This window comes from Drosophila kikkawai, chromosome X, assembly GCF_030179895.1.
Source record: "Drosophila kikkawai strain 14028-0561.14 chromosome X, DkikHiC1v2, whole genome shotgun sequence".
Lineage (NCBI taxonomy): Eukaryota > Metazoa > Arthropoda > Insecta > Diptera > Drosophilidae > Drosophila > Drosophila kikkawai.
In genome coordinates, this window is record NC_091733.1 from 5953673 (window position 1) to 5981540 (window position 27868).

The 27868-nt window shown below is 36.1% G+C and overlaps 1 protein-coding gene across 4 annotated transcripts in view; it reads right to left on the minus strand.

Moving 5' to 3' along the window:
* The window catches only part of Graf (GTPase regulator associated with FAK), an 88107-nt gene that overhangs the window by 38528 nt on the left and 21711 nt on the right, over positions 1 to 27868 (minus strand). For all 4 annotated transcript variants that reach the window (XM_041774969.2, XM_041774970.2, XM_041774968.2 and 1 more), the window contains 6 exons: positions 21064 to 21221; positions 20802 to 20975; positions 7265 to 7480; positions 7131 to 7202; positions 7025 to 7076; positions 5230 to 5543 (listed from right to left, as the gene is read on the minus strand). In XM_041774969.2, coding sequence (XP_041630903.1) covers positions 5230 to 5543; positions 7025 to 7076; positions 7131 to 7202; positions 7265 to 7480; positions 20802 to 20975; positions 21064 to 21221 — 986 coding nt within the window. The remainder of the gene's footprint in view (positions 1 to 5229; positions 5544 to 7024; positions 7077 to 7130; positions 7203 to 7264; positions 7481 to 20801; positions 20976 to 21063; positions 21222 to 27868) is intronic.

Consider the following 27868-nt stretch of genomic DNA (forward strand, 5'->3'; position numbering starts at 1 on the left):
TCTTATAATAAAGAAAAACTTATAGAACCAAATTAAATTAAACAAATTATACATATTAAAAGTGATAAATAGTTTTTTGGCTCTGTTTTCATTTCAGTTAAGGTATCAATTCTCATTCCCTACGCTGCTTGTTACATGTTTCAAATTGGCAGTAGCGAAATATATTTTTTATCTGCAACGTCACAAAAAAATTCTCGTTTTTGCTTTCTTTTCTGGGTTCTCGTTCGTGTCGAAGTATCTGTTACCGATACTGATCCACCAGTTTGGGCGGTGAAGCCCAAAGCCCAGTCCAGAAGGACGACAGCTCAAGCTCAAGTTCAAAACCTCGAATGGGAGTCTAAGAAAGATTTGGCAGGGGAAGCGGCGGCAAGCACTATGCCAGGAGTCCGAATACGTTCGCACGTCACTCAAAATCTGGTGACCGTCACCACTCCAATTTACTTGCAGCTGAAACTAACACCGAAAGTGTTAGTGGTGGAAAGAAAAGTTTACGGTCTGGTAGGAGTTACCTAGTAGCAGTGTTATCACCAACGACCTGCCTGGACAATGGCGCAAGAACTTCTACAGCGAATCAAAGAACCGGCTTGCGCAAAACGCCTGTTCCCGCGTGGACCGATTTGATGTTTGGCTGTCAACTACAAGGTGGGAGCCCAGGGCAAACCGATCAACAACCAAAGGTGTTCCGAAAGATGCTGGCTCTTTGCGGCCCTGAACTGCATTTGCCTGCCCTTCATAAAGAACTACAATCTGGACGTGTTCTAAGTTTCGCAGGCCTTCCTCTTCTATTGGGACAAGATCGAACGGTGCAACTACTTCCTCACCAAAAAAAAAAAAAAAAAAAAATCTGAATGCCTAAAATCATAAGAATGAATATACGTCGATCATATTGGCTAGAGCTTTGGGTGGGCGTCAATAGTTTGACAACTTAAGTTTCGCGAGTATCAGCATGATTTATTTTTTAAAGGAAACTTAAAATGAATGGTGTTATTTAAATTAACATTGAAAATTATATATCGTTACCCACATTTATTTCTGTAATAGTCCCACTGTTTTTACAGTATTTTGTAAGTTTTGTAACGTCGCAGAAGCCTTGTTCAAGCGATTACATCACTGCAGACTGTAGTTTTTCGATTGTTTTCTCAATTTTGCAATGCATTAATTAAATGCTAATATATTAATAGCGATTGTTCTTATAATAAAGAAAAACTTATAGAACCAAATTAAATTAAACAAATTATACATATTAAAAGTGATAAATAGTTTTTTGGCTCTGTTTTCATTTCAGTTAAGGTATCAATTCTCATTCCCTACGCTGCTTGTTACATGTTTCAAATTGGCAGTAGCGAAATATATTTTTTATCTGCAACGTCACAAAAAAATTCTCGTTTTTGCTTTCTTTTCTGGGTTCTCGTTCGTGTCGAAGTATCTGTTACCGATACTGATCCACCAGTTTGGGCGGTGAAGCCCAAAGCCCAGTCCAGAAGGACGACAGCTCAAGCTCAAGTTCAAAACCTCGAATGGGAGTCTAAGAAAGATTTGGCAGGGGAAGCGGCGGCAAGCACTATGCCAGGAGTCCGAATACGTTCGCACGTCACTCAAAATCTGGTGACCGTCACCACTCCAATTTACTTGCAGCTGAAACTAACACCGAAAGTGTTAGTGGTGGAAAGAAAAGTTTACGGTCTGGTAGGAGTTACCTAGTAGCAGTGTTATCACCAACGACCTGCCTGGACAATGGCGCAAGAACTTCTACAGCGAATCAAAGAACCGGCTTGCGCAAAACGCCTGTTCCCGCGTGGACCGATTTGATGTTTGGCTGTCAACTACAAGGTGGGAGCCCAGGGCAAACCGATCAACAACCAAAGGTGTTCCGAAAGATGCTGGCTCTTTGCGGCCCTGAACTGCATTTGCCTGCCCTTCATAAAGAACTACAATCTGGACGTGTTCTAAGTTTCGCAGGCCTTCCTCTTCTATTGGGACAAGATCGAACGGTGCAACTACTTCCTCACCAAAAAAAAAAAAAAAAAAAAAATCTGAATGCCTAAAATCATAAGAATGAATATACGTCGATCATATTGGCTAGAGCTTTGGGTGGGCGTCAATAGTTTGACAACTTAAGTTTCGCGAGTATCAGCATGATTTATTTTTTAAAGGAAACTTAAAATGAATGGTGTTATTTAAATTAACATTGAAAATTATATATCGTTACCCACATTTATTTCTGTAATAGTCCCACTGTTTTTACAGTATTTTGTAAGTTTTGTAACTTGTCGCAGAAGCCTTGTTCAAGCGATTACATCACTGCAGACTGTAGTTTTTCGATTGTTTTCTCAATTTTGCAATGCATTAATAAAATGCTAATATATTAATAGCGATTGATCTTATAATAAAGAAAAACTTATAGAACCAAATTAAATTAAACAAATTATACATATTAAAAGTGATAAATAGTTTTTTGGCTCTGTTTTAATTTCAGTTAAGGTATCAATTCTCATTCCCTACGCTGCTTGTTACGTGTTTCAAATTGGCAGTAGCGAAATATATTTTTTATCTGCAACGTCACAAAAAAATTCTCGTTTTTGCTTTCTTTTCTGGGTTCTCGTTCCTGTCACAGTATCTGTTACCGATACTGATCCACCAGTTTGGGCGGTGAAGCCCAAAGCCCAGTCCAGAAGGACGACAGCTCAAGCTCAAGTTCAAAACCTCGAATGGGAGTCTAAGAAAGATTTGGCAGGGGAAGCGGCGGCAAGCACTATGCCAGGAGTCCGAGTACGTTCGCACGTCACTCAAAATCTGGTGACCGTCACCACTCCAATTTACTTGCAGCTGAAACTAACACCGAGTCCGACGGTAATAACAACAGCGCCATTGGCCATTGGTGGAAAGAAAAGTTTACGGTCTGGTAGGAGTTACCTAGTAGCAGTGTTATCACCAACGACCTGCCTGGACAATGGCGCAAGAACTTCTACAGCGAATCAAAGAACCGGCTTGCTCAAAACGCCTGTTCCCGCGTGGACCGATTTGATGTTTGGCTGTCAACTACAAGGTGGGAGCCCAGGGCAAACCGATCAACAACCAAAGGAGTTCCGAAAGATGCTGGCTCTTTGCGACCCTGAACTGCATTTGCCTGCCCTTCATAAAGAACTACAATCTGGACGTGTTCTAAGTTTCGCAGGCCTTCCTCTTCTATTGGGACAAGATCGAACGGTGCAACTACTTCCTCACCAACATCGTGAAAACGGCGCATCGGGACGAGAAGGTCGACGGACGGCTGGTGTCCTTACTGCCCCTCCAGTGGCGCTCTCATGGCAAAGAAGTGCTTCCCTGCGGGCTTTAGCTGCGAGTCCAGCATACGAAAGAATTCCAAACTGGAATTCACCATCCGTATTTGCAAAGATCATTATCTTATAGCTTCTGTAGTACGCCCGCCACCTGTGCGTGCGGATGGATCAGAATTACTGGGCGTTACCAAGCCTTTATACAAATTACATACATTAATCTACATCAACATAATTATGGGCATTTCCACAATCACGTACAGAACATTCGTAAAGTTAATTCTGTGCAAAAATGCCCACTTTTCAAGTTAGCTTAATGAAATAAAATAAATACCATATAATAACACAACATTTGAACAATTTTTGATAAATTTTGTATTGAAAAATATTTAGAGGTAGCGGAGTTATTCCCCATCTCCCGAGTCGCCTACAAAAAAAAGTTGGCTTGCGGTGTACATCCTAACTGTCCACAAAATCATCCGATATAAAAAATTATACCTCATTCGTTAAAGGATAAGTGTTCCGAGGTATTCACGTGGCGTTTTTATTTTTACAATTTTTTCCCGATTTTTTATTAAGATGGGAAGACAAAACCCCGATTTTTGACTAAACAATTAAATTAATTTGTTAAATAAAAAATATAATAAAATTAAAAATTAAAAAAAGCTCGACGTGAGTACCTGAAGAATTACCTAAAGAAGTTATGTTCCAAATTTCAAACCGATTGGTTAAGTAGATTTTGAGTTATCGTGTACACCGATTTCCAAAATGGCATTTTTCAGAAGAGCGCTTTAAACTTTGTGATTCTCATAGATTTTACACCAGACGACCTTCGTTCAACTCTGCATAACTTCTCATATGATCGATGTAAAACTTGGACAGAATATTCTTAAGATATTGAAAAATCAAAAAATTAAATACCGTACCGTACAAGTGAGAAGTTATGACACTTTCAAACAATTAGGTGATGGGCGACCACTTCGAGATTCCTCTACAGTTGTTGGCCACCTTTTTTGTGGAGAGGAATAATAAATGATTTCTTCAAATAAGGGGGAAGTCTAAGGATGAGGTAAACAATTTCAGAAAGGGATTGCACAGGGCGTTGGCACAATACCTAAGCACACAGTCAGGTATTCAGGACCTGGCATAAAAACTTAATAAACATGATGAAGATCTAAGAAAAAAAAAGCTTTTGGTTAAGGTAGGACTGAAGATTTGGTTCGATTTGGTAATGATATAAAAATAAGTCTGATTTGAGTCTGTTGAATTTGAATAAGTTGTTTGAAACAACTGAACCAAAAAATCGGCAATTGCCTGATCATTTTTTGCCGTTGTAAACTCAAAAATGCTATTAAAAAGAACGTAATGTGAAATTTAATAGGTGCCTATCACTATTTTACTACACGCATGCCTACTACATATTTGCATATATGTCATTTTATTTTAATACTAAATTATCTTACCTTGGTTTGGTTTAGTTATATATTTTAACTTTTAAGCCTAGTATTCTGACGGCGATAGAAACATCGATGTTAATATCGATGCTTGAAATTATGTACCGATGTTGGGTATTCTTTTCCAAACATCGATACATCGGTAGAACATCGCTCATAGTTTTTAAGTTCAAATTGAATTTAAACGTATAATAAATACAAAAAATGTTGGATATTGGATTTCCGACACGAATTACGAGGTCAATAACCGAGACCTTCAAAGATCGAGGCGCTGCGCCATATATTCCAGAGGTCCGCCACTTTGTAAAATATTGTTAATGGCTAATTTATCATCTCCGATTCCACTTTTACCTATCTACAAAGTTTCGCGAAGATTAAATTCCATTTCCTAAAAATTTCACAAAAAAAATAAAGAATTCCGACATGTACGTCCCCCTCTTAAAGAGATTTGTATGACTATAATGCTTTTTTCAAAGTTTTGTTTTTTGTTTACTTACCGGCTCCGTTCCATCCATCGCGTTCAGCCAATAGCAATGATCCTTTTCGCTTAAAGCTTGGAAAGTGTAAACTAATCCGGGTCTTTCTTTAAAGGTTAGATCAAAGCAAAATCGCTTCTCGAACTCGGAAGCCCGGCGTTGGCAGGAAAAAAGAGTCAGCTTTTCGTCTTCCCGAGTTTCTGGTCTCGTAAAATTGTGGTTCATTTGATTAAATTGAAGCATGGTGAATTCGCGCTTTTGTTTCTTAAATGTGCAATAGTATTTTGACCATGTTGCTTTGAATGGCTCCAGAAGTGACATTTTCAAAAGGGAACCTAGGATTAGTTTGAAATATAAAAAATAAACATAAATTAAATAACATTATACTATTGGATCAATAACTCAGATCAAAAAATCCAATATCAAGTTAATATATCACACAAATACAAATACAAATACAAATACAAATACAAATACAAATACAAATACAAATACAAATACAAATACAAATACAAATACAAATACAAATACAAATACAAATACAAATACAAATACAAATACAAATACAAATACAAATACAAATACAAATACAAATACAAATACAAATACAAATACAAATACAAATACAAATACAAATACAAATACAAATACAAATACAAATACAAATACAAATACAAATACAAATACAAATACAAATACAAATACAAATACAAATACAAATACAAATACAAATACAAATACAAATACAAATACAAATACAAATACAAATACAAATACAAATACAAATACAAATACAAATACAAATACAAATACAAATACAAATACAAATACAAATACAAATACAAATACAAATACAAATACAAATACAAATACAAATACAAATACAAATACAAATACAAATACAAATACAAATACAAATACAAATACAAATACAAATACAAATACAAATACAAATACAAATACAAATACAAATACAAATACAAATACAAATACAAATACAAATACAAATACAAATACAAATACAAATACAAATACAAATACAAATACAAATACAAATACAAATACAAATACAAATACAAATACAAATACAAATACAAATACAAATACAAATACAAATACAAATACAAATACAAATACAAATACAAATACAAATACAAATACAAATACAAATACAAATACAAATACAAATACAAATACAAATACAAATACAAATACAAATACAAATACAAATACAAATACAAATACAAATACAAATACAAATACAAATACAAATACAAATACAAATACAAATACAAATACAAATACAAATACAAATACAAATACAAATACAAATACAAATACAAATACAAATACAAATACAAATACAAATACAAATACAAATACAAATACAAATACAAATACAAATACAAATACAAATACAAATACAAATACAAATACAAATACAAATACAAATACAAATACAAATACAAATACAAATACAAATACAAATACAAATACAAATACAAATACAAATACAAATACAAATACAAATACAAATACAAATACAAATACAAATACAAATACAAATACAAATACAAATACAAATACAAATACAAATACAAATACAAATACAAATACAAATACAAATACAAATACAAATAAAAATAAAAAATACAAAATAAAAATAAAAATAAAAATAAAAAATAGTGAAAACATACTACTTTGCGTATTGTGACATATAGTAAGTAGTATATTGTAAGGTTATTTATTCTGTCTACCAGTGTGTAATTGCCACAATAAAAGCAATAAATAATAATAAATACAATCAAATACGTACTTTTTTCCATTAAAAATAGGTAACCACGTTTTGTAAAAACTTCCTCAGGTTTCTGTTAACAAAAAAGATTAGAACGAATAATGAAATGTAATCTCAATTATCTTACTGTGCGTTTTTCCATGTATTTGGTTTTTAGTTCAGTTACTTTTTCACGAGCTTCCTCAAAATTCTCACGAGTCTAAAAGAATAAATGTTATATTTCAGAAAAATGTATATACAATTGGTTATTTTCTACCTTACCTTTTGTACCTTGTGCCTTAAATCTTGCAGATAGTCTCTATGATCTTCAGCCTGCTCGTGTGCTGTGTGATAAAAAACTAACCAGCCGGAAATAAAAGCCAGCAATATTTCGACAAATTCGAATTTTATTCTTTCCTGCACTTCTTGTATGCGCAAAACATAGCTCAATGATTCCTGAATATGCTCCCGTTCATGCATGCCTAAACTGGCATCGGCCTAAAAATAAAAACAAATGATGACCTCAAACAAATAACGATTAGCTTAACTTCAATAATTAGTGCGCTCTCAGAAGCTCCGAATTTGTAATGAAATATTATACATACCCTGCAAGGGTATAATTCCGTTTGCTAAGCTAACGCAATAACGCAGTCTGGTGTAAATAGGCCTTAAATTGTCAAAAGTATTTACACCAGGCATTGCAAATAACTGTCGACCGTTTCTCGTTGTCTGCAAATAAGTGTCTCTCTCTCACTCTTTACGAATAGACTGAGAGAGCAACCGTTTCATGGGTTCCCGAATGAGCTCGCTCGCGCTCAGAGCGAACTCGTTATTTTCTATTCTGTTTCGGTTGTTCCAAGACCGTGTTCAGTGAAGAAAGGTCTTTTGCGTATGTATTAGTATACATTCACACGCATAGGCAAGCAAATCGTTAAACGTTTAGTTGCGATCGTCAATTGAGTGTGTGAAGTTGCGAACTAATTGTTTTTGTAAAATGGGAAGAGATATGAATGAAAATGTGTTATATGAAATATGGAATCTAAATGACACTTGTTAACATAAATATTTAAAAATAAAATTTAATTGTTCTATTAATCAAATTGTATTATTTCTTTGCATACGTGTTGGTATACATTCACAAGCGTTCGTTTTGCAGTCGAAATATATTAATTGCAACAACAACGAAAGTAAAGGTGCAGACCGTTTGCGCTAAGTTTTTCGGTCAATCGGTCTTTTGCTGGCTCTCTTTGTGCGAGCGTTTCTCGTTCCGCTCTTTACGCACTGCTCATTGAACGATCGAAGTAAAAAGAGCTTAACGAAAAGGGCTCAACAGAAAACAGAAATGAAGACAGCAAAGTATGAACTTTTTCGGTTGTGCTCGCAACGAGAGCAAAAGAAAAAAACGGTCGACAGTTATTTGCAAGCTATGATTTACACACTTTCTTTTTGCGTCAGAAGTATTTACACAAGACAAATATTTAATTATTCATGGAAAATTATTATATTATTGCTGTGGTTTTCTCTTTCTGATGTTTAAAGAAGATTCCAAATTGGTTTTGCAGTCTGTGTGTGTGAGCGAGTAACAAGAACTAAAGAGAGCACTGATTGACGAGTTTGCAAGCAGCCCCAAAAGCGCAGACGTGCATCACCAGTTGCAAAGCAGAAAGAAAATAAGAGCGAGACAGAAAAAGAATTTTGTTTCAAGTGTGGTTGAGCAGAGCATAAAATCAAAGATTGCCCGTCTCCAACGAAGTGCTTCAAATGCAATGAAAACGGTAATATTGCAAAAAATTGAAATTTATAAAAGTGCATCTCTGTTAAGTGGTCTGGGGCAGAAGAAAACAAAGCCGATTGGATTTTTTACCGCTGATGTTGTTGCAGACCAGTTACTTACACAACAAAAAATTTTGGTTGTGCCCGATGACATCTCGCAGGGGCGGTTAAGGGACAGATCGATGAATGGTTGGCCCAATGGATAATACGAAAGTCAGCATCAAACGTAGCTAACAGAGTGGTAGTGGTCACGAAGAAAGACGGTACCCTTAGAGTCTGTATTGACTACAGAAAACTGAACAGCATGGTGTTGGCGGATCGTTTTCCTGTACCTTTTATGGAAGAAGTATTGGAAAAACGTGGCGGTGGAAGAGGCTAGCAAGCCGCTAACTGCCTTTTTAAGGGGTTATACCTATACAGTTGTGATGATGAAAAAATCGATATATTTTTTTATTGCATATTCTTCAAGTATATACTGTTGAGAATATTCTCACAAAAATTCATAACGATCGGAGCATTAAAACCGAAGTTGTAGCTATTTATAGCGCACTACATTCACATCGGCCGGAACAAACTTGAAACTTTAAACTCGATTATCTCAGAACCTTGTTTTTTCGAAATTACCTTTGCGGTGAACACGATTACTAAAAAACTATTGATCCGATCAACACCAAATTTTGACCACTTATTTATTATAACAATAGCTAGGTCCTCTAACGAAGAATTTTTAATTTTTTTTTTTTTTAACTTTTTTTTTTAGAGCATAAAAATTGAAAATCGTATACCTTGAAAAAGTAAATTTTTTGTTAAAACCGTCGCCATTTTTTTAAAAATCAAAATTTTTACAAATCCATGGTCTAGAGGACTAGGCAATACAATATACTAACAAAATTTTTTTGAATTTTTGATTTCGGATGAACCGTTCTCGGGATATGATGTCCACCGCAAGTCACCATCGAAAAAAAGACGATCTTGGAATTCGGCCATAACATTTTTAATATTTAATATTTTTTTATGCAAAAATTTTATAAAGTACCCAGAAACATGTACTAAACACCGTGGGCAAAACATTTTTAATAAATATTTTTTATGATGTCAAAAAAAAATCGACAAAATTGCATTTTTTTTGCGCGGTACAACTGTATATAACCCCTTAACAGAAGAAGGACTCTATGAATTTAACAGAACTCCATTCGGTTTTAATAATTCAGCGGCTGCATTTATCAGATTTGTCAACCACATATTCCAAGACCTGATCAACTACCATGTTATGCACTTGTATATGGATGATGGAAAACCAGACGCGTACTAAAGACAGCCATGCCGCTAACTAATCTCCTCAGGAAGGACGTCGAATTCCAAATAGGAAATGCAGAATTGCATTCACTTCAGGAGCTCAAGAGGATTCTGACCTGCGAACCGGTCCTACACATATACTCGAGAACAGCATACACTAAGCTGCACACTGATGCATGTAAGGACGGATTTGGGGCAGTTCTTCTGCTGATATTTGATGGTCAACTACACCCAGTTTACTTCTGGAGTAAGAAGACGTCACCTTCAGAGGCCGAAAGACACAACTCCATTTTAGAGGCGAAGTCGATTTATTTGGCACTCAGAAAATTTCGGCATTACCTCATGGGCATTCATTCACTTCATGCTTGTCACGGACTGCTTCGCAGTTAAGGACACGACCAGCAAAGACGATATTTCGAGGGAAGATGCAGCTTACGTTATGTATCTACAGGATTTTAGCTGCGATGTTGTCCACAAGCCAGGAGACAAGATGAAGCACGTGGATCACTTGATCAATTTCCCGGATCGTCCATACCAAAACTTTAAGATGATAGGCCATATTCTATACGATCTTATACTTGTGCCGAAATCGATGGAAAGAGATGTCATTCGAGAATCACACGAAGCCGGCAACTTTGCAGTTTAAAAAAACTGTTCATTCCGTAAAGCAGCAGTTTTGGATTCCCCACATGGAGAGAAAGATAACAGAGTTTATAGCCAACCAATGTATTATTTACAGTAAGAAGCTGGGAAAGCAAAAAGAGCTTTTGCACTGCATTGCCAAAGGAGATATGCCGTTGCACACAGTGTACATATCGACCACTTGGGACCGATGGATGCCACATCGAAGCAGTTTAAAAATATATTGACAATTGTGGATGGCTTCGCCAAATTTCTACTACATCTGTTCTACTACATACAGGAGTGGCTCTTGGAAACGGCCAAGTCGAGCGTATCAATAGAACGATGCTTGCCGTCATCACCAAAATATTCGCAGAAGAACCTAGCAAGTGGTTCAAATATGTACCTCAGGTGCAAAAGGCAATTAACTCACATGTAAACTCCTCAACAAAACTGTCCCCATTTAAGCTGTTTTTTGGCACAAAAATGTACAGCCAAGCAGAAGAGCGTCAACAAGAAATTCTGAATGAAGAGTTTGTTTCTTAGTTTAATCTTGAGCGACAAAAATGTGAGACGAAGACAAAAAGAAAGAAAAGAAAGCGCAAGCGTGCTCACATCTCGTTGCAATCAAGAGGACTCAATTTGTTGCAGAAAGAAAACTGGCGAATCCGTATTTAGGACCGTACGAAGTCGTTCGAATAAAGCGAAATGGCCGATACGACGTTCGAAAAGCAGCCCATGTCGAAGGGCCAGACATAACAAGTACCAAATGCGATAACATGAAGCTTTGGAGGTACATAGCCGATAACGACGACGAGTTGGCTTCATCTGGGTCAGATGAATATGAGCAGGAGGGCAAGGTGTTAAGGTACAGCCTGGCAGCGAGTAGACATTCTGCGTCGTTGCGAATGGCAACTAGCCGATCATGAGAGCAAAAAGTCCAAGAGGGAGAGTTGCAGAGTTGGCATACAATAAGAGAGGTAGACGAAAAGCAGTCGCAGAGAGAAGTCGCAAGGAGTAGTCGGGTTTCCGGAGCGATTGGATTAAGTTGTTAAAGACAGCCACTAAAGTCGTATGAAGTTGAAAATATCTGTTGTCAAAAAGTTGCTAAAGTCGCCTACTGTTGTTCAGTAAAAGAAAGAAGCTAAAAGTTTATGTTACTCCCACACACTTATTATAAATCATCTTAGAATTATCATTACATATCTAAATAAAGTATATATTTTACATTACAAACTCTACATATATACAGCTGTGTTCACGGAAATAGCATTGCCCAACGAACTGCACGTTTAAGATCGGAAAATCCTGTTACAAACACTATTTTCATAAATTTTTTTTTCATAAAAGCTTAGTATATTTAATTATTAACAATACCACAATCATTTAATTTAGGTAACATAAACCCTTTAGAAGATATAGCTAATAACAACAAAAAAGGTCTATATTATGCCGTTCATTGAAATAGCAGTGAAAAACTAAAATTCTTCATAAATTTAAAAATATCGTATACGAAACCTATTTCTTCTTAAATTCTAATTGACTATGATCTAATATTTTGTTAAATAGCCTTTAGAAGCTATCATAGCCTTATACCTGGGTGGCAAGGAGTCCACCAAGTCTTAGCAACGCTTGAGGGGAATATGGCCTCATTCCTCCTGCACAAATTGCCAAAGCCGCGGCTTAGAAGTCGGAAACTTCTTTAATACGTAGCCCTTGATGTCTCCCATAAGTTTTCGATCGGATTTATATTCGGGGACTGTGCAGGCCATGGCATTGCATCCACTTTTTCATTAAGAACCCAGTCCTTGGCCACCTTGATGGTATGATTAGGGTCACTGTACTGCTGAAATGTCCAAATTAATGGCATATTTTCCTCAGGATACGGCTGCAAGACAGTTTTTAATATTTGGACATAAACATAATGGTCTTTGATCCCACAGATCATATATACGGGACCTACAACGTTGTATGAAAAGTATACCCATACCATGATTTTTAGGCCACCGTGCATTACTGTCTTCAGCGTATGGTTTGGAGGATACTATCTATTTGGAGGTCGACGGACATATTGTCTTGTCCTATTCCACCAAATAAAACCAGTTTGTAGTCATTTATCCAAAGGATATTACGCCATTTCAATAGTGGCAGTTCAAGTGGCTATTGGCGAACTCCAATCTGGCCTTGATATGCCTTTAATCAAGCAGTGACATTTTCCATGGACTTCGAGAATCTAAAATTTATTCAATAAGTCCCCGGGAAATGGTCCCATGACTGATTCCCATGCCAATTCCCGCTCATATATCCCTAGAGGATGCAAAAAGGACGAGCTTTGCTGAAGCGAAGTACGCGTCGAGCCTGTACAATTGTGGTTTTGCGAATCGTACCTCGCTTTTTTTGGGTTCGGTTCAAATGTTATGACTTATAAACTATTTAAAAAGAACAATTTGAAAGATTTAGAGACTCTTTACATGCTTTGCCCTTCTTTCTAGGCTAAGTAATCTGATACCTTTCTCTCATGGAGCAGTGAGGTCCTGCGCCCACTAAAATAATTTTTTTTTGCGTTGTAAAGGTGTATTATAGTATAAACTATAATAACGACCTTAATTAAAGTCATTTTTTACAAAATTAAAAGAAATTTCGGCACTTTTTGCGAAAGAAAATTAAAAACTGCTATTTTAGTGATCGGCCAAAACGAGCTGCATATGTGAAAAAATATCAATAAAACATAAAAATAGAGCAAATCTAACGGAATTTTTTCTCGATTCTTATCTTTATGTTCCATTTTACAAAAACAATGTGCAATAGATCAGCTTGCAAAAAGGAATATGTACAAAAAAACGTTTTGAAGTTGTTCCTCTGTCGCACTGCTATTTCAGTGAACACAGCTGTATATGTCGGCGAGTTGGTTGCTAAGTGCAAATTTGGATTGCTGGTTCCCATGGCAACAGAACTACGTATAAGCTACCAAGCCACTGCAGAATATTCCAGGCAGAATTATTCACCATAAGGTAGCAGCAGAGCTTGCTACCTCCACATGAGGCGTTTAATTTGTTCGTAGATAGTCAAGCGGCAATAAGATCCATGCAATCATCAGCGGTCAGTTCCAAAAATGTACTGGCAAGCAGGGAGTCACTAGATAGTCTGAGCACGACAAAGCCAGTGAGGATCTATTGAGTTCCCGGCCACCAACGCATAGACGGTAACGAGACCGCTGACGAACTTGCAAAGGAAGGCGTCGGACTGGCGAGTGAAAGAGCAGAAAACGTCCCTGTCTTCCTAAGAACCCTCCAAAGCGAGCTAGAGAGACGGGCTGACGCAAGCGCAAAAAGCAGGTGGAGGAGTAATTCCACAACCTAAAGAATATCAAAAATCATGTGCAAAGAGAAACTCACTCACTACGTGCTGCATCTTCCGGGAAAGGATTTATGAAAGGGGTATGCGAACAGGTCACTGCCTGTCTGCAGAGACAACCTGAGACAACCGAAACCTTGGAGCATCTCATTCGCAAATGTCCGGCCCTAACGAGGGCAAGAATGAGATACCTAGGCTCTCCGGTTCTGGGATTACTAGAATATGCCTCCAGGAGGAAGCCAGGCGAACTCCTTGCCTTTGAGAAATACACCTTGATCTTCAAAGATCTCGAAACCCTCATAAATAGTCTCTAGGTCTATCCAAGAATTTCCCCGGATAACTAAGGGTCATATAGGCCTATGCGTGGCCCCATGAAGGCTGTCCGGACAAACCTAACCTATTAAAAACAAAATGTTCTTTAAAAAACTAGCTTCATTGCTATTTTATTCTAAGAAATTTCTGTGAACTACAAAAGTTCATGTCACAAAAGTGTATTTGTTTTTTTTTTTTTTTTTCGGCTTTAAATATTTATAATTTTTGTATTGTGATATACCTTATGTGCCATCCTTTGTTTTGTTTAATAGCTTATATTCGTCTTTGCATAGACTCTACCAATTTTCGGCACCTGTCTTAGGGTATATTCGATAATTACTTCCGCATTATGTCTTCCAGTTCCTTTTTTTTAAGCAATCCGATATTCCTGGAATCTTAGCTTAAGAAAATTCAACTTGGCGTGTTCTGAACCCTTTTGGTAGCACTGGAGAGTAAATTGCACTTTAATATATTAAAATATACATCAGCATCAATACTCTAAACTTCGGTACAAATACGTTTTATCAAAGAAAATAGCTTCGACATGTTGATAGGTGAAAGATAAGATTTTTTATAGGCTATCTATGGTACCATGCAAAATATGGCTTCTGAGCACTCTCCCGACAGTTTAAGTGGATACATTTGATCCCACAGATGTGCCCATGGCGGTGTCCATTTTTGCAGCCTATAAATGTATGCTTTTTCTGTTTTCTTAACGAAATTTCCTATCTTCCCTGATAGTCAATTACTGTTTTCGGCCGGCGAATTTCTTGATTTCAGTCGAAAAATTACGTACATTTTGGTAAAACAACTATTATTAATCATTCCAGAAATATATTCAAAGAATCAAGAAGCAAGGTGTAAAATAATGTTCTTTTGGAAAATGAAAGTTTGTGATTGCCCCGAATTCAATTTTAAAATATAAACCCAACCAAAACCCTTAAAGAAAAATAGCACCATCCCATAAAAAAAAAAAATCTGAAATACTTTTGTGAGCCTTAACATCGATTTAGTTTTAAATATTTCACTGCAACTTGTTATTGAAAACGTTTTCTGTTTTATATATATGCTCAACAAAATATACATCTTTAAGATAGTAATTAATTTTTTCACATTTTGAAGTTGTTAGTTAAAGTCATTTTCATCATAACCACCTTTGCAACGAATACTTTTGTGACTCTCTGTAGGTAAATGTAATTTGTGTTGGTATTACAAATGAATAACAACAAGTTTACAACGTTTTTTGTTTTTTTTTTATGTCAAATAAAATGATTTAAAATTTTAACTCACGACATAACAAAAAATTTTTTTTGGAAAAGTGCAGTGCAGTCTATGAAGGGGCAGTTGTTTTGGGGAAATATCCATGAAATAAATGAATTATTATTTGTTTGTTTGTGGCAGTTGTTTTGGGGAAATATCCATGAAATAAATGAATTATTATTTGTTTGTTTGTGTTGAGGGTTGTGCTTTTGAATGAAAAGTTTGATGTAGATGTGTTTATACCGTTGGGTGGTTTGGTTTTGCAGTCCATTTTGTAAGAGAGTGTATTAATTCCTTAGGTATTGTGTGATGTCTTTGGTGCTGTTGTTCACAGAAAATGTGAGTGGGGATTAGCGCAATTCACTCCCGGCTTTCTTGTTGCTCTCTATGCCGATGTTGCTCGGGATTCTAATTAATTACATTTTTGGGAACAGTTTGGTGATTAAATTTCTTATTGTTGTAGAGTAAGAGTGGTGGTTGGAGTTTGTTGTAGATTTTATTTAAAACAAGAATGGTAAACTAGCGGAAACCCAAAAATGGTTGAAAAGTTCAGCTTTTAATATTAACTTTATTATGTAATAACTTCCAAGTTTTTATTTTGATCAGAGTAGCTCTGCACAGGTCTCATTGTCCGATAAAACCGAACCATTCACATATTCCCCAGTTAGGTTTTTTATATGGGCCAAAGGGGCGTGGTCAAATTTTAAAAGAAACATGAACATATAGTATATATAGCTCTAATAGCCTAAACAGATCTCACTGTTGTTGCACACGGACGGACATAGCTAAGTCTCGACTAGTCTGTTCAATAACATATTCAGTTTATGTGGTCGAAAATGCCTTCTCCCGTTACATGCCTGTTACATACAATTTCAGTTGACGCTAAGTTATAATACTTGTCCCCGGGTAAAATAAGTTTTCAATCTGGAAAAGACCGACAAAATTGTGTTAATTAAATATATTTTGAGAGTTTTGCGACCACGCTGGAAGAACTGGTATCTGATGCTGAAGAATGGTACTCGGGCGAATCTGGGCAAGTTTGCCAGGTTATGTGACCCTTGCCTACTGACTTTCACCGGGCGATTATGAATTCATAATGAACGACCAACCTCATGCATTGGACCTTGTGGGATGACTAAACGAGGAGGATTTTCCTGAGCACGTAATCATTATAGGTAAAAAAAAATAAAAATCAATGTTCAATGATTATCCATTGATTTTAGTATATTTTGTTTACCATTAATAATTATATTTTATATTTACTTAACCTCTCAAAGAACAATTATTAATATTTTGAGCGAAAAATTAAGACTTAAATAAACGATATTTTTTTGTTTAAAGAAAACATTGATAATCATTATTTACGGTCCCTGGGATTTTCTAATTCTTAGGGCTTAGCATCTCAACCAACTTCGGAGATCGACGAAGATGAACTTCCGTTCCCAAGTCCGGTCATCACTGTTCCTTTGAGAACGGAGGGGAACGCTAGTCTTAGCACTCCACTAGTCCAATGTAACAAACACCGAAATTGACTTCAACAGTGGAGAAGATAAGCGGCTATCACATCTGAAATGGTACGCTAGAGCCAACGAAGTAAGTTTTCTATTTGGCAAAGGAGCACAAAGGGCAAGGTAGACCCAGGACATTGCCGACAATTCGAAATTCTATTCGGAGAATACTAAGAAGAAGAAGGGAAAAGGAAAGTCAGAGCGACATTCGTCGTCAAGCAGGTGAAGAAGTTCAGTAAGGATAAGCATCAGGTTGCCAAAAGGGCAAAACAATGTCTGAGAGCTCAGAGAGGACTGAATGAGTCTCAAAGCAAAGTATCTCCTCCTCCAATTTATTATATTAAGGGGGGATATACATGTAAGCGGTCAAAAATTTTTTGTGAATTTTTATTTATAAGAAATAGTCCAGCAATCGTCGTGAAACTTTGGATATAGTTAAAAGTAGAATCAGAGATGATAAAAAAAATTAGTTATAAACAATATTTTACAAAATGGCGGATTTATGGAACATATGCCGTAGCGCCTCGAGCTTTGAGTTGCCGTGCTATGGACACGATAGAGCTCGTAATTCCTGTCCGAAATCCGTAAACTACATTTTTTTTGTATTCATTATACCTTTCAGGTGATCAGTTTTCACATCCCACCCTCTTAAAAAATAGTAAAACTCAGTTTTATAACAACCATGTAGGTTCAAATAGAAGATAATTTCATGCTGATCATAATACTTTTTGATTCACTGCGATATGTTACGTAGTTTTTTGTGAATCGTGTCCATAGCATAGGTAGAAATGCAAAAGTTAGAAGCTGAGAAAAAGACGTTTAAAGTTTTTCATGCGCCCACGTTAACACTTGTATACCTTGCTTGCATACTTGATTTGAGGCACTTAGAGTTGGAAATCGGTAATGAAACTAACACAGAATATTTTTTTAATAATAAACAATTTTTTTTTTTTTTAATTTTAAGGTAGGTTTGATAATGTTAGATGTGAACTACAAAATAATTTTTTTTTTTTATAAATCGAAAACAAAATGGCGGCTGTGCAGCATGTCTTCGTAGACCCTATTTTTTTGAAAGGGGTCCATGGCCGAAAACCTAACGTCCTTAATTTTTGATCTAGAACAAAAAATCAAATTTTGTTAGTTTCTGTATCTCAACCGCTATCGACACACGTAGGATTTTTTCGATATTTTGATTTTTAGCAAAATGGTGAGTGATTAAATAAAATGTTCAATTTTCATGAAAAAAAACGTCACAAAATTGTTGATAAAAAAAAAAGTAAGCAAAAAAAATCCTACGTGTGTCGATAGCCATAGGTATTTTGGATATACTGTCAAAATTTCAGAACGATCGGTTAAGATTTGTTCGAGTTATGTTTTCGGCCAACTCAAAAAAAGTGGTTTTGAGAAAAATGCGTTTAAAGTTTTAAAATCATATATGATTACATGTGAGGCATCGCCGCAGAATGGAAAATTTCGACACTTAGAAACTTTTGCCGGACTTTATCTTTTGATATGTTATTTTTAAGACCCTGAAGTATTTTTTAAGCAAAAAAAATTTTTTTCGATTTTTAAAAAAGGTTACTCAGATGTCCCCCCTTAAGGGGTTATCCGGGTTTTGAAATTTTAAAAAATGAATTTTTTTTCAAACTATTTTATATAATAGTACAAAGTGCAGGAATGTTGTCCGAAAATTTCAAGTCGATCGAAGCAAAACTGTAGGAATGGGAGAAATTTAAAGCCCAGCGCGTCGTATGAGTCACAACTGGCAATTAAAACTTTAAACGCGTTTTTCTCAAAACCACTTTCTTGAAGTCGGTAGTCAAGATTCACACTTCTTCTAGACATGTTTTTCTTGTCTCTGAACAAAGGATTTTTTATATCTTCAATTAGAACCGATTTTATAACCCAAAATATGGCCAAAATTGACGTAAAAAGTGCCATTTTTCATGAAAATACTCCCAAAAACTCTATTTTTAATTTTTTAAAAAATCCTTCGTTCAAAGACAAACCAGACACATAAGCTTACAAAAAAATTTTGGTTTTTTGATTTCAAATAAAAATTTACGGAGAAATCCTGCCTACCGCAAGGACATAATTTTTTTTAGGGTTAAGTTCAACCCTCCCTCAACGGCTCATTTGTGAATATTTTTTGTTCAAAATTTTACAGAATTTAGTTCAAACCTTATGTATTAATGTAGAATAAATGAAATTTGCAAAATTGTCATAGGATCTTTTTAAAAAATTCTGGAAAATAGGCCTTTTTTGTGGTTCTAAACCCCTTAAGCAGAATTGTCTGCCTGACTCTGGTACGCCATTTCGGAAGGCCAAGATTAGGGTCTTCCGTCAAACCGGATGAGATCTTAAGGGGGGATATACATGTAAGCGGTCAAAATTTGTCAATTTTTCGTGAATTTTTTTTTATAAGAAATAGTCCAGCAATCGTCGTGAAACTTTGGATATAGTTAAAAGTAGAATCAGAGATGATAAAAAAATTTAGTTATAAACAATATTTACAAAATGGCGGATTTATGGAACATATGCCGTAGCGCCTCGAGCTTTGAGTTGCCGTGCTATGGACACGATAGAGCTCGTAATTCCTGTCCGAAATCCGTAAACTACATTTTTTTGTATTCATTATACCTTTCAGGTGATCAGTTTTCACATCCCACCCTCTTAAAAAATAGTAATACTCAGTTTTATAACAACCATGTAGGTTCAAATAGAAGATAATTTCATGCTGATCATAATACTTTTTGATTCACTGCGATATGTTACGTAGTTTTTTGCGAATCGTGTCCATAGCATAGGTAGAAATGCAAAAATTAGAAGCTGAGAAAAAGACGTATAAAGTTTTTGATGCGCCCACGTTAACACTTGTATACCTTGCGTGCATACTTGATTTGAGGCACTTAGAGTTGGAATTCGATAATGAAACTTACACACTGTATTCTTTAAATAATAAACTATTTTTTAAACAAAAAAAAAATTTGCCCAAAAAATTTTGGTTTACATGTATATCCCCCCTTAATCTACCCGTTGTGACTAGGGCACTAATTTATAAGTTTTTTTTCTCCCTCTGTGGGAAGACCCTATAAATGACATAGCCCATGGAAAACAATATCTTAAATATATTTGTTCAAAATGCTCAATATCTTTAAAATATTTTGTTAAAGTTTTACATTGATCATCGAAAAATTGACAATGTTATTGGTAGTTGAGCGGAGGTAGTTTGGTGTAAAAAGTATGAGCATTGCAAATTTTAAGCGATAAGTAAAATCTACTGGACTAATTGTTTTGAAAACTTTTGTCGTTTTTCAATTCTTTTTATTTTATTTTACTTGTAATACAAAAATTAAAAATATATGTATTTTTCAAGTGTTGTTGTATTATAATATTTAATTTAATGTTTGAAAAGTGCCCCGTTTTGCACCTTGTATTTAAAAAAAAATAAAGAAATCCAAGAATTGCTGACAAAAAAGGTTATCAATAAGTAACCTTTGGAGTTCGATCCGTCCCAAAATATATAAAATTAGAAAGTCCCAAAATTACAATACACTACAAAGGTATAATAAATTGTTTGATTTTTTTCAATGCAACTGTTGTGTTCTTCCTGTCAAGGTTTTTTGCGGCATTATTTTATAAATATAATATAACGTAATATACATCATTCTAAAATATTACATTTCATTACTTACCTCCTGTATTGCGTTTTCGGGTTTTTTTATAGACATATTCAGAAAACGCTCTTGCGACTGGCAGAATTTTTCCGTTTTTTTATCAAACTTCTTTTTGTTTTCTTTTACGCTTCCAATTTGTTTTTTTCTGAAGTCCTCTAAAGCTTCAATAATATGTTTATCAGCTAAAGTAAGCTGCGTAAAAAACCAACAAGATAAGAAAAGGGATAACATTGGAATCACTTTTTTGGCAAAGTAGCTCTGATATCCAGCATTTAATTACCATTTTTTCGCGTTCATCTTCAATATTGCCAATGATAGCACCAAAACGTTTTAGGCTTTCACAAATGACGTTCTCATCATCGGTCTGTGCCGTACCTATGCACTCAAAGTTAAAATCGGTAAGTAAAATGGCCAATTGTTTCATTCGACTGGAAAGTACTGAAAATATAGATAAGAAAGTTTTATTTATTTTTTTTTATTTTATTGAATGTTAGAATAGTTTATAAAACTAAGACTAACATGTAAATATATAGAGCGAGCTGCCAGGGCCACCGACTATATACGGGGCTATGGTGTATTATTTACAACATGTACAATTTGCGTAGGAGTGTCACTTTGACTTTTGCGCCATTGACAAAATAATTTTCAGCTGACCGCAAATAAGTGGAAAATAAATCAAGATGAACTTTTCTCCTGGGGGTGATGTTTCCGATAACGAGGACAGTGACTCCTTTCACTCGTTCAACGACAGCGAGATCTCCAATCAGCGAGCTCTGAGCGCATCCCAGCGCCGCGGGGATGTCGGAGCATGAGACTTCGGGTTCATTGGAGGATGGGCTTTCGATAGAGCAGCAGCCGCAGACCACAAAAGAGACGCCTCCAAAGGCCTTGTTTGGCAAATCGGACTCAAAATCTGGTGATCAAAAGAGCGAGTGTTCTAGCGATTCGGCTGCTTGTGATGGTGTGTCCACCAACGGCGGTGCTCAGCCGCATACGAAGCGCTTCAAGACGCTCAAGAAGTTTGTGGTCTCGCCGCTAAACGGCATCGAGGAGCCCTTGCCCATGTGCCTCAGGAAGGTGCCGAAACTCGCCTCGAAGAAGGTGCCCAACGAGGAGCTCTTCGACATGGACCCGCCGCAACTGCGTCTAAAAGATTACCTAGAGTCTGATCCAAGATCTGAGGCCAAGCATAAGCACGCCTTCACCGAGATCTGGGTTGGTTCGCAACAGAAGTGCAATGATCTCAAACGCTCGCCTCTGCGCGAGTTTTCGGCGGCCCTGGATGCCTACTTCAACTAAGATTTGGACGAAATTATGACACCTAAAAAGCACGACGATCCTGTTGTCCAGCCTGTGATGAAACCAGCTAAAACCATTAAGAAGACTCCTGTCGCAAGTGTGAAGCCCGCTGAGGAGTATGTGTCGCCCTTGGAGAATATGCCAGTTCCGGCAGGACCACCAAAGGAAACTTCATTGCTGGACGGAGCCAAATAGCCTGTAATAGTGCCCGCTGGCTTTGATTTGACCCGCTTGGTGGAGTTTAAGATTCCAAACCACTGAGCTCGTCGCCAGCACGTACGCACCGGCGACAGGGTCTTCTAGATCATTTGTAATCGTTTCTCGGACTAGTAGCTATTTCTATTACCTCTATACGACCGATGGAATATCTATTAACTTAAGGGGGTCTTCTCATTGGGCAACTTTTTTTTTCGATTTTTTTTTTTTTTTGCATTTATTTATAGCTTGGGATGGTGTGTATATGTCCCCAAAAGGATTTTTAGAAATTCGAATTACTTTAGAAGATACAGCCTTTTTTGTGAAGCAAGTTCTTTGCAAAATGAGCTTTTTTCAAACTTCAAACGCGTTTATCTCGAAACCACGTTTTTCGAACTGGCGGCCTCATGGCAGATATCATTATCTCCAGTTCAACTGAACCGATTTTCATGAAACAAAGTTGGACCGACGCAGAATTGTCACCATTCTCGGGTGACGGAACAGATTTTTTTTAAAATTTTTTTTTTTACACTAATCTACAAAAAAAAAGCCCGAAATCGAAAATTTTTTTTGAATGGCCGCCATTTTGTTTAAAAAAAATTTTAAAAAAATCTGTTCCGTCACCCGAAAATGACTTCAATTCTGATTATAACCCCGTTTTTTTTTTTTTCATTTCGGACGCTCTGGAGACCCTGAATCGTGGCCGCCAGGACGACACCTTTTTTTTCGACCACCAAGTTTGAAGTCTCATTACTCTTTGAACAACCCTCGTATCGAGGCAAGAACAACTTTTTTAGTTACTTTGAACATTTTTGAATACAATAAATAAAAAAAGTTTTCAATTATTCGTTGCGTTTTCAAATAAGAATTTTTTTAAAAAGGGTCCAAAAAACGGCTTTTGAATGAGAAGACCCCCTTAATAAGCTGGACTTGAAATAAAGGACTTTAGAGCCTCCTCCTAGCATTTAGAGCGAGCGCCAAGCAAATGTATGTTAAATATTGTGATACAATGTTGTTTTTTTTAAGAAATTTGGTTATTATTTTGATGTTTTCTGTGGAGGGGTGACTTAAATAGTGTGTGGCGTCTATGTTTTTTAAGGATATTTTGTTTAATTTGGGCTATTGTAGGGCAAAGGTTTAGGATGTGAACTATAGTGACTGGAGTGTATGTATGGCAAAGTGGGCAGTTTCGTCGTGTTGTTGTATCTAGGTGATGTTTGTGTGTTAGGTTTGTATGACCCAATCGTAAACGGGTAAACTTTATTTGGTCAAGGCGAGTGACTTCTTCTTGTGCTATCTTGGAGTAGATCGATGTTTGTGAGTTGGTATTAATGTTTTGGTACCAGTTATTGCACTTGATGAGTAGGCTATGTGTTTGTTGGTTTAGTTGGTGTTTTAGGAATTTGTTTATGTCTTTTGAGCTATGGTTGGGTGTGAATACAAGTGGCATTCTTAATGTTGATTTGGCTGTTTTGTCAGCCATTTCATTTCCTTTTAAACTATTTTTGCCTAATGCGAATCCTGGCTCTACTACGCTTTTCCAAGCTGATTTGAACAACATCCTTCCCTGTTGTTTGTTAACAACTGTAAATGTTAATACACTTGCTCTCATATCTCTGCGTACAGGGCAATAAAAAATCATAACATTGACTTTAATGTCAAAAAACTCTGCAAATATTTTCCATTGCGAATCAAAAATTGGTTCAATCTATTAGTCATTCAATTGACGTCGCCTCCTTATTTTTGCAGAATTATGTGCCTAGCGGTTTTCTTATAATGACCATTTTACCCAAACCCATTTAAAAATAGTAGTCTCAAAAGTTTGCGTACAGCAAAGAAGATCGTCTTTTAATGTCCAATGCAATTATATTTTTGTTAAAAATTGTTTCCATGCCAGCTATTCTATAGGGACGAGTGTTCCTAAACGTGACCATCAGTAACGGATCTTGGATCGATCAAAGGAATTTTATGATCCCTACACCAAAAAACTCCTTTATATATCTATGGTTCGCTCTATTCTCGAATATTGTTCGTGTGTATGGTCCCCTCAATATGCAAGGTATCGACACCTTATAGAATCGGTACAGAAGCTATTAATTTTTTTCGCTCTTTGGGGTTTAGACTAGGACCCACTTCGTCGCCTCTCTTCTTATGCCAATAGGCTACGCCTTTTGGACCTGCCCTCTCTTAAAGATCGTCAGACCTGCCCGGCGTGAAAACAAAATGTATAGGCGCATGATCCTTTCCGCGTTTTATGTTCGCTTTACAACAAACTGTTCTTTTTGTTGGTTGTTGAAATGTCCTTAGACTTTAATGTACAAAATATCTTAAGACACCTATCCTTGCCTCTGCCCACCTGATGTTAGTCGCAGCATATCGTTAAAAAACACTCCTTATCCGATTAGAGATAAGATAAGATGGTTTTACAATGGCAGATATTGGCTATTTGGTAATAATAAGAAATAATAAAATAATACATACAAAAATTAATCAATTAATAATATTATATTTGATATATTACATAGACAGACATGGCTAGGTTGACTTGGTTGTTGATGTCGATAAAGAATATACATATATACATTATAGGGCTGCAAATGACTCCTTTACTTCTGACCAAAGTGATTAAGGGGGGACATCTGAGTAACTTTTTTTAAAAATCGAAAATTTTTTTTTGCTTAAAAAATACTTTAGGGTCTTAAAAATAACATATCAAAAGATAAAGTCCGGCAAATGTTTCTAAGTGACGAAATTTTCCATTCTGCGGCGATGCCTCGCATGTAATCATATACGATTTTAAAGCTTTAAACATACATTTGCTTGGCGCTCGCTCTAAATGCTAGGAGGAGGCTCTAAAGTCCTTTATTTCAAGTCCAGCTTATTAAGGGGGTCTTCTCATTCAAAAGCCGTTTTTTGGACCCTTTTTAAAAAAATTCTTATTTGAAAACGCAACGAATAATTGAAAACTTTTTTTATTTATTGTATTCAAAAATGTTCAAAGTAACTAAAAAAGTTGTTCTTGCCTCGATACGAGGGTTGTTCAAAGAGTAATGAGACTTCAAACTTGGTGGTCGAAAAAATAGGTGTCGTCCTGGCGGCCACGATTCAGGGTCTCCAGAGCGTCCGAAATGAAAAAAAAAAACGGGGTTATAATCAGAATTGAAGTCATTTTCGGGTGACGGAACAGATTTTTTAAAAATTTTTTTTAAACAAAATGGCGGCCATTCAAAAAAAATTTTCGATTTCGGGCTTTTTTTTTGTAGATTAGTGTAAAAAAAAAAATTTTTTAAAAAATCTGTTCCGTCACCCGAGAATGGTGACAATTCTGCGTCGGTCCAACTTTGTTTCATGAAAATCGGTTCAGTTGAACTGGAGATAATGATATCTGCCATGAGGCCGCCAGTTCGAAAAACGTGGTTTCGAGATAAACGCGTTTGAAGTTTGAAAAAAGCTCATTTTGCATAGATCTTGCTTCACAAAAAAGGCTGTATCTTCTAAAGTATTTCGAATTTCTAAAAATCCTTTTGGGGACATATACACACCATCCCAAGCTATAAATAAATGCAAAAAAAAAAAATCGAAGAAAAAAGTTGCCCAATGAGAAGACCCCCTTAACCGATCGATCTGAAATTTTGACAGTATATGCAAAATACCTATGGCTATCGACACACGTAGGATTTTTATACCCTTGCAGGGTATTATAATTTCAGTCAGAAGTTTGCAACGCAGTGAAGGAGACCTTTCCGACCCTATAAAGTATATATATTCTTGATCAGCATCAACAGCCGAGTCGATCTAGCCATGTCCGTCTGTCCGTCTGTCCGTCCGTCTGTCCGTCTGTCCGTTTCTACGCAAACTAGTCCCTCAGTTTTAAAGTTATCTGAATGAAACTTTGCATATAGTCTTCTATATACTCTCACTGCTATATATGTCGGAACGGGCCGGATCGGACGACTATATCATATAGCTGCCATACAAATGTTCGATAAATTTTTAGAAAAAAAATTATAACTTGGCTGTTTTTCAACATTTTTGCACCATTTTTTAGATATGACCATTGTATATTATTTCAGAATTTCAATAAAAATTTCATGAAAATCGGACGACTATATCTTATAGCTGCCATAGGAACGATCGGGAAATTAATATAAAAAACATTATAACTTCGTTGTTTTTCAACCTATTTTTATCTACTCTGAGTTATAAGCTTATTTTATTAGTTCAGAATTTTGGTATAAATTTCATGAAAATCGGACGACTATAACTTATAGCTGCCATAGGAACGATCGGGAAATTAATAGAAAAAACATTATCACTTCGTTGTTTTTCAACCTATTTTTATCTACTCTGAGATATAAGCTTATATTATTAGTTCAGATCTTTGGTATAAATTTTATGAAAATCGGACAACTATATGATATAACTGCCATATAAACCGATCGGTAGATGTAGAGAAAATGTAAAACTGGGAATGTAAAACTGTAACTGTCAAACTCTGAACAATAAGTATAGGTAAAATTTAATGAAATAATATCTGCAAGGGTATACAAACTTCGGCGTGCCGAAGTTAGCTTCCTTTCTTGTTTTTTTTTTTTTTTTGCTCGCGATCAGGGAACCGTGAAGATTTACAAAAACAACGACACTGACTTTTAGCGCAGATAGCAAGCACATCGCCGAGCTGCTACCCAAACCGTTAGATCTCGTGCCCGTCTCTGTTTTAAGTGACACCGACTGCAATATGCCCTGTTCCTATCTCAGTAGATGGATTGTTATTCATTCGAATACATATGTACATATATGCAACACATTTCACTGCTGCCACTGATTTGAATTGTAAACAAATATGAAATGTATGCTGAAACTTTAAGAAATGTTTTATAACATATAACGTTCTTATTTTTATCATTAACCCAATATCGAATATGCCCATATTGTTAGGGTACCTAGCGCGAAAAGCAGCAAAAGACCAAATATTCTTACTGGGCCGAAATGAAATGATCGCACACATGCACTCGTGTACGTGAATGCATGAACACGCATACATGTAAAGGCCTGACGCTAAAAGCTGACAGCTAACATGGGACCTGTCGCTAACAGCTAAAATCTAACAGACGGTCTGTCGCTAACAGCAAACAGTTAACATGGGACCGCTCGCTAAGAAATTTTTGTGTCCATTTTCGTTCTATGAAATGACCAGTCTATATGTTGTATGGTTAGTGATTCTACTCTCTACTACACAGCAATGTACTAACATACGGAGCACTCCCAGCAGACAAAGAGCAGTCTCAGTGCGGATTTAAAATCTTTTCATCAACAATATTTCTAGAACTCGGTGAACGGTTCTTCTCCTTCCTTCTTTTGTCGCTTGCCAGTTTTTTGTTATTTCGCTGCAAATAATCGAGAGGCAAATACTAAATGGAGGGAGAGGAGTTATTATTGCATCACCTTTTAACTCTTTTGGTGTGAGGAATTTATACCGTAGCGACTCTTTTCCTTTTGACCGGCGAGTTGTGCGGACGTAAGTGTTAAATTTAAATTGATTAAATGGACAATCTCCTACTAATCTACTAATATTGACTAAATTTATATTT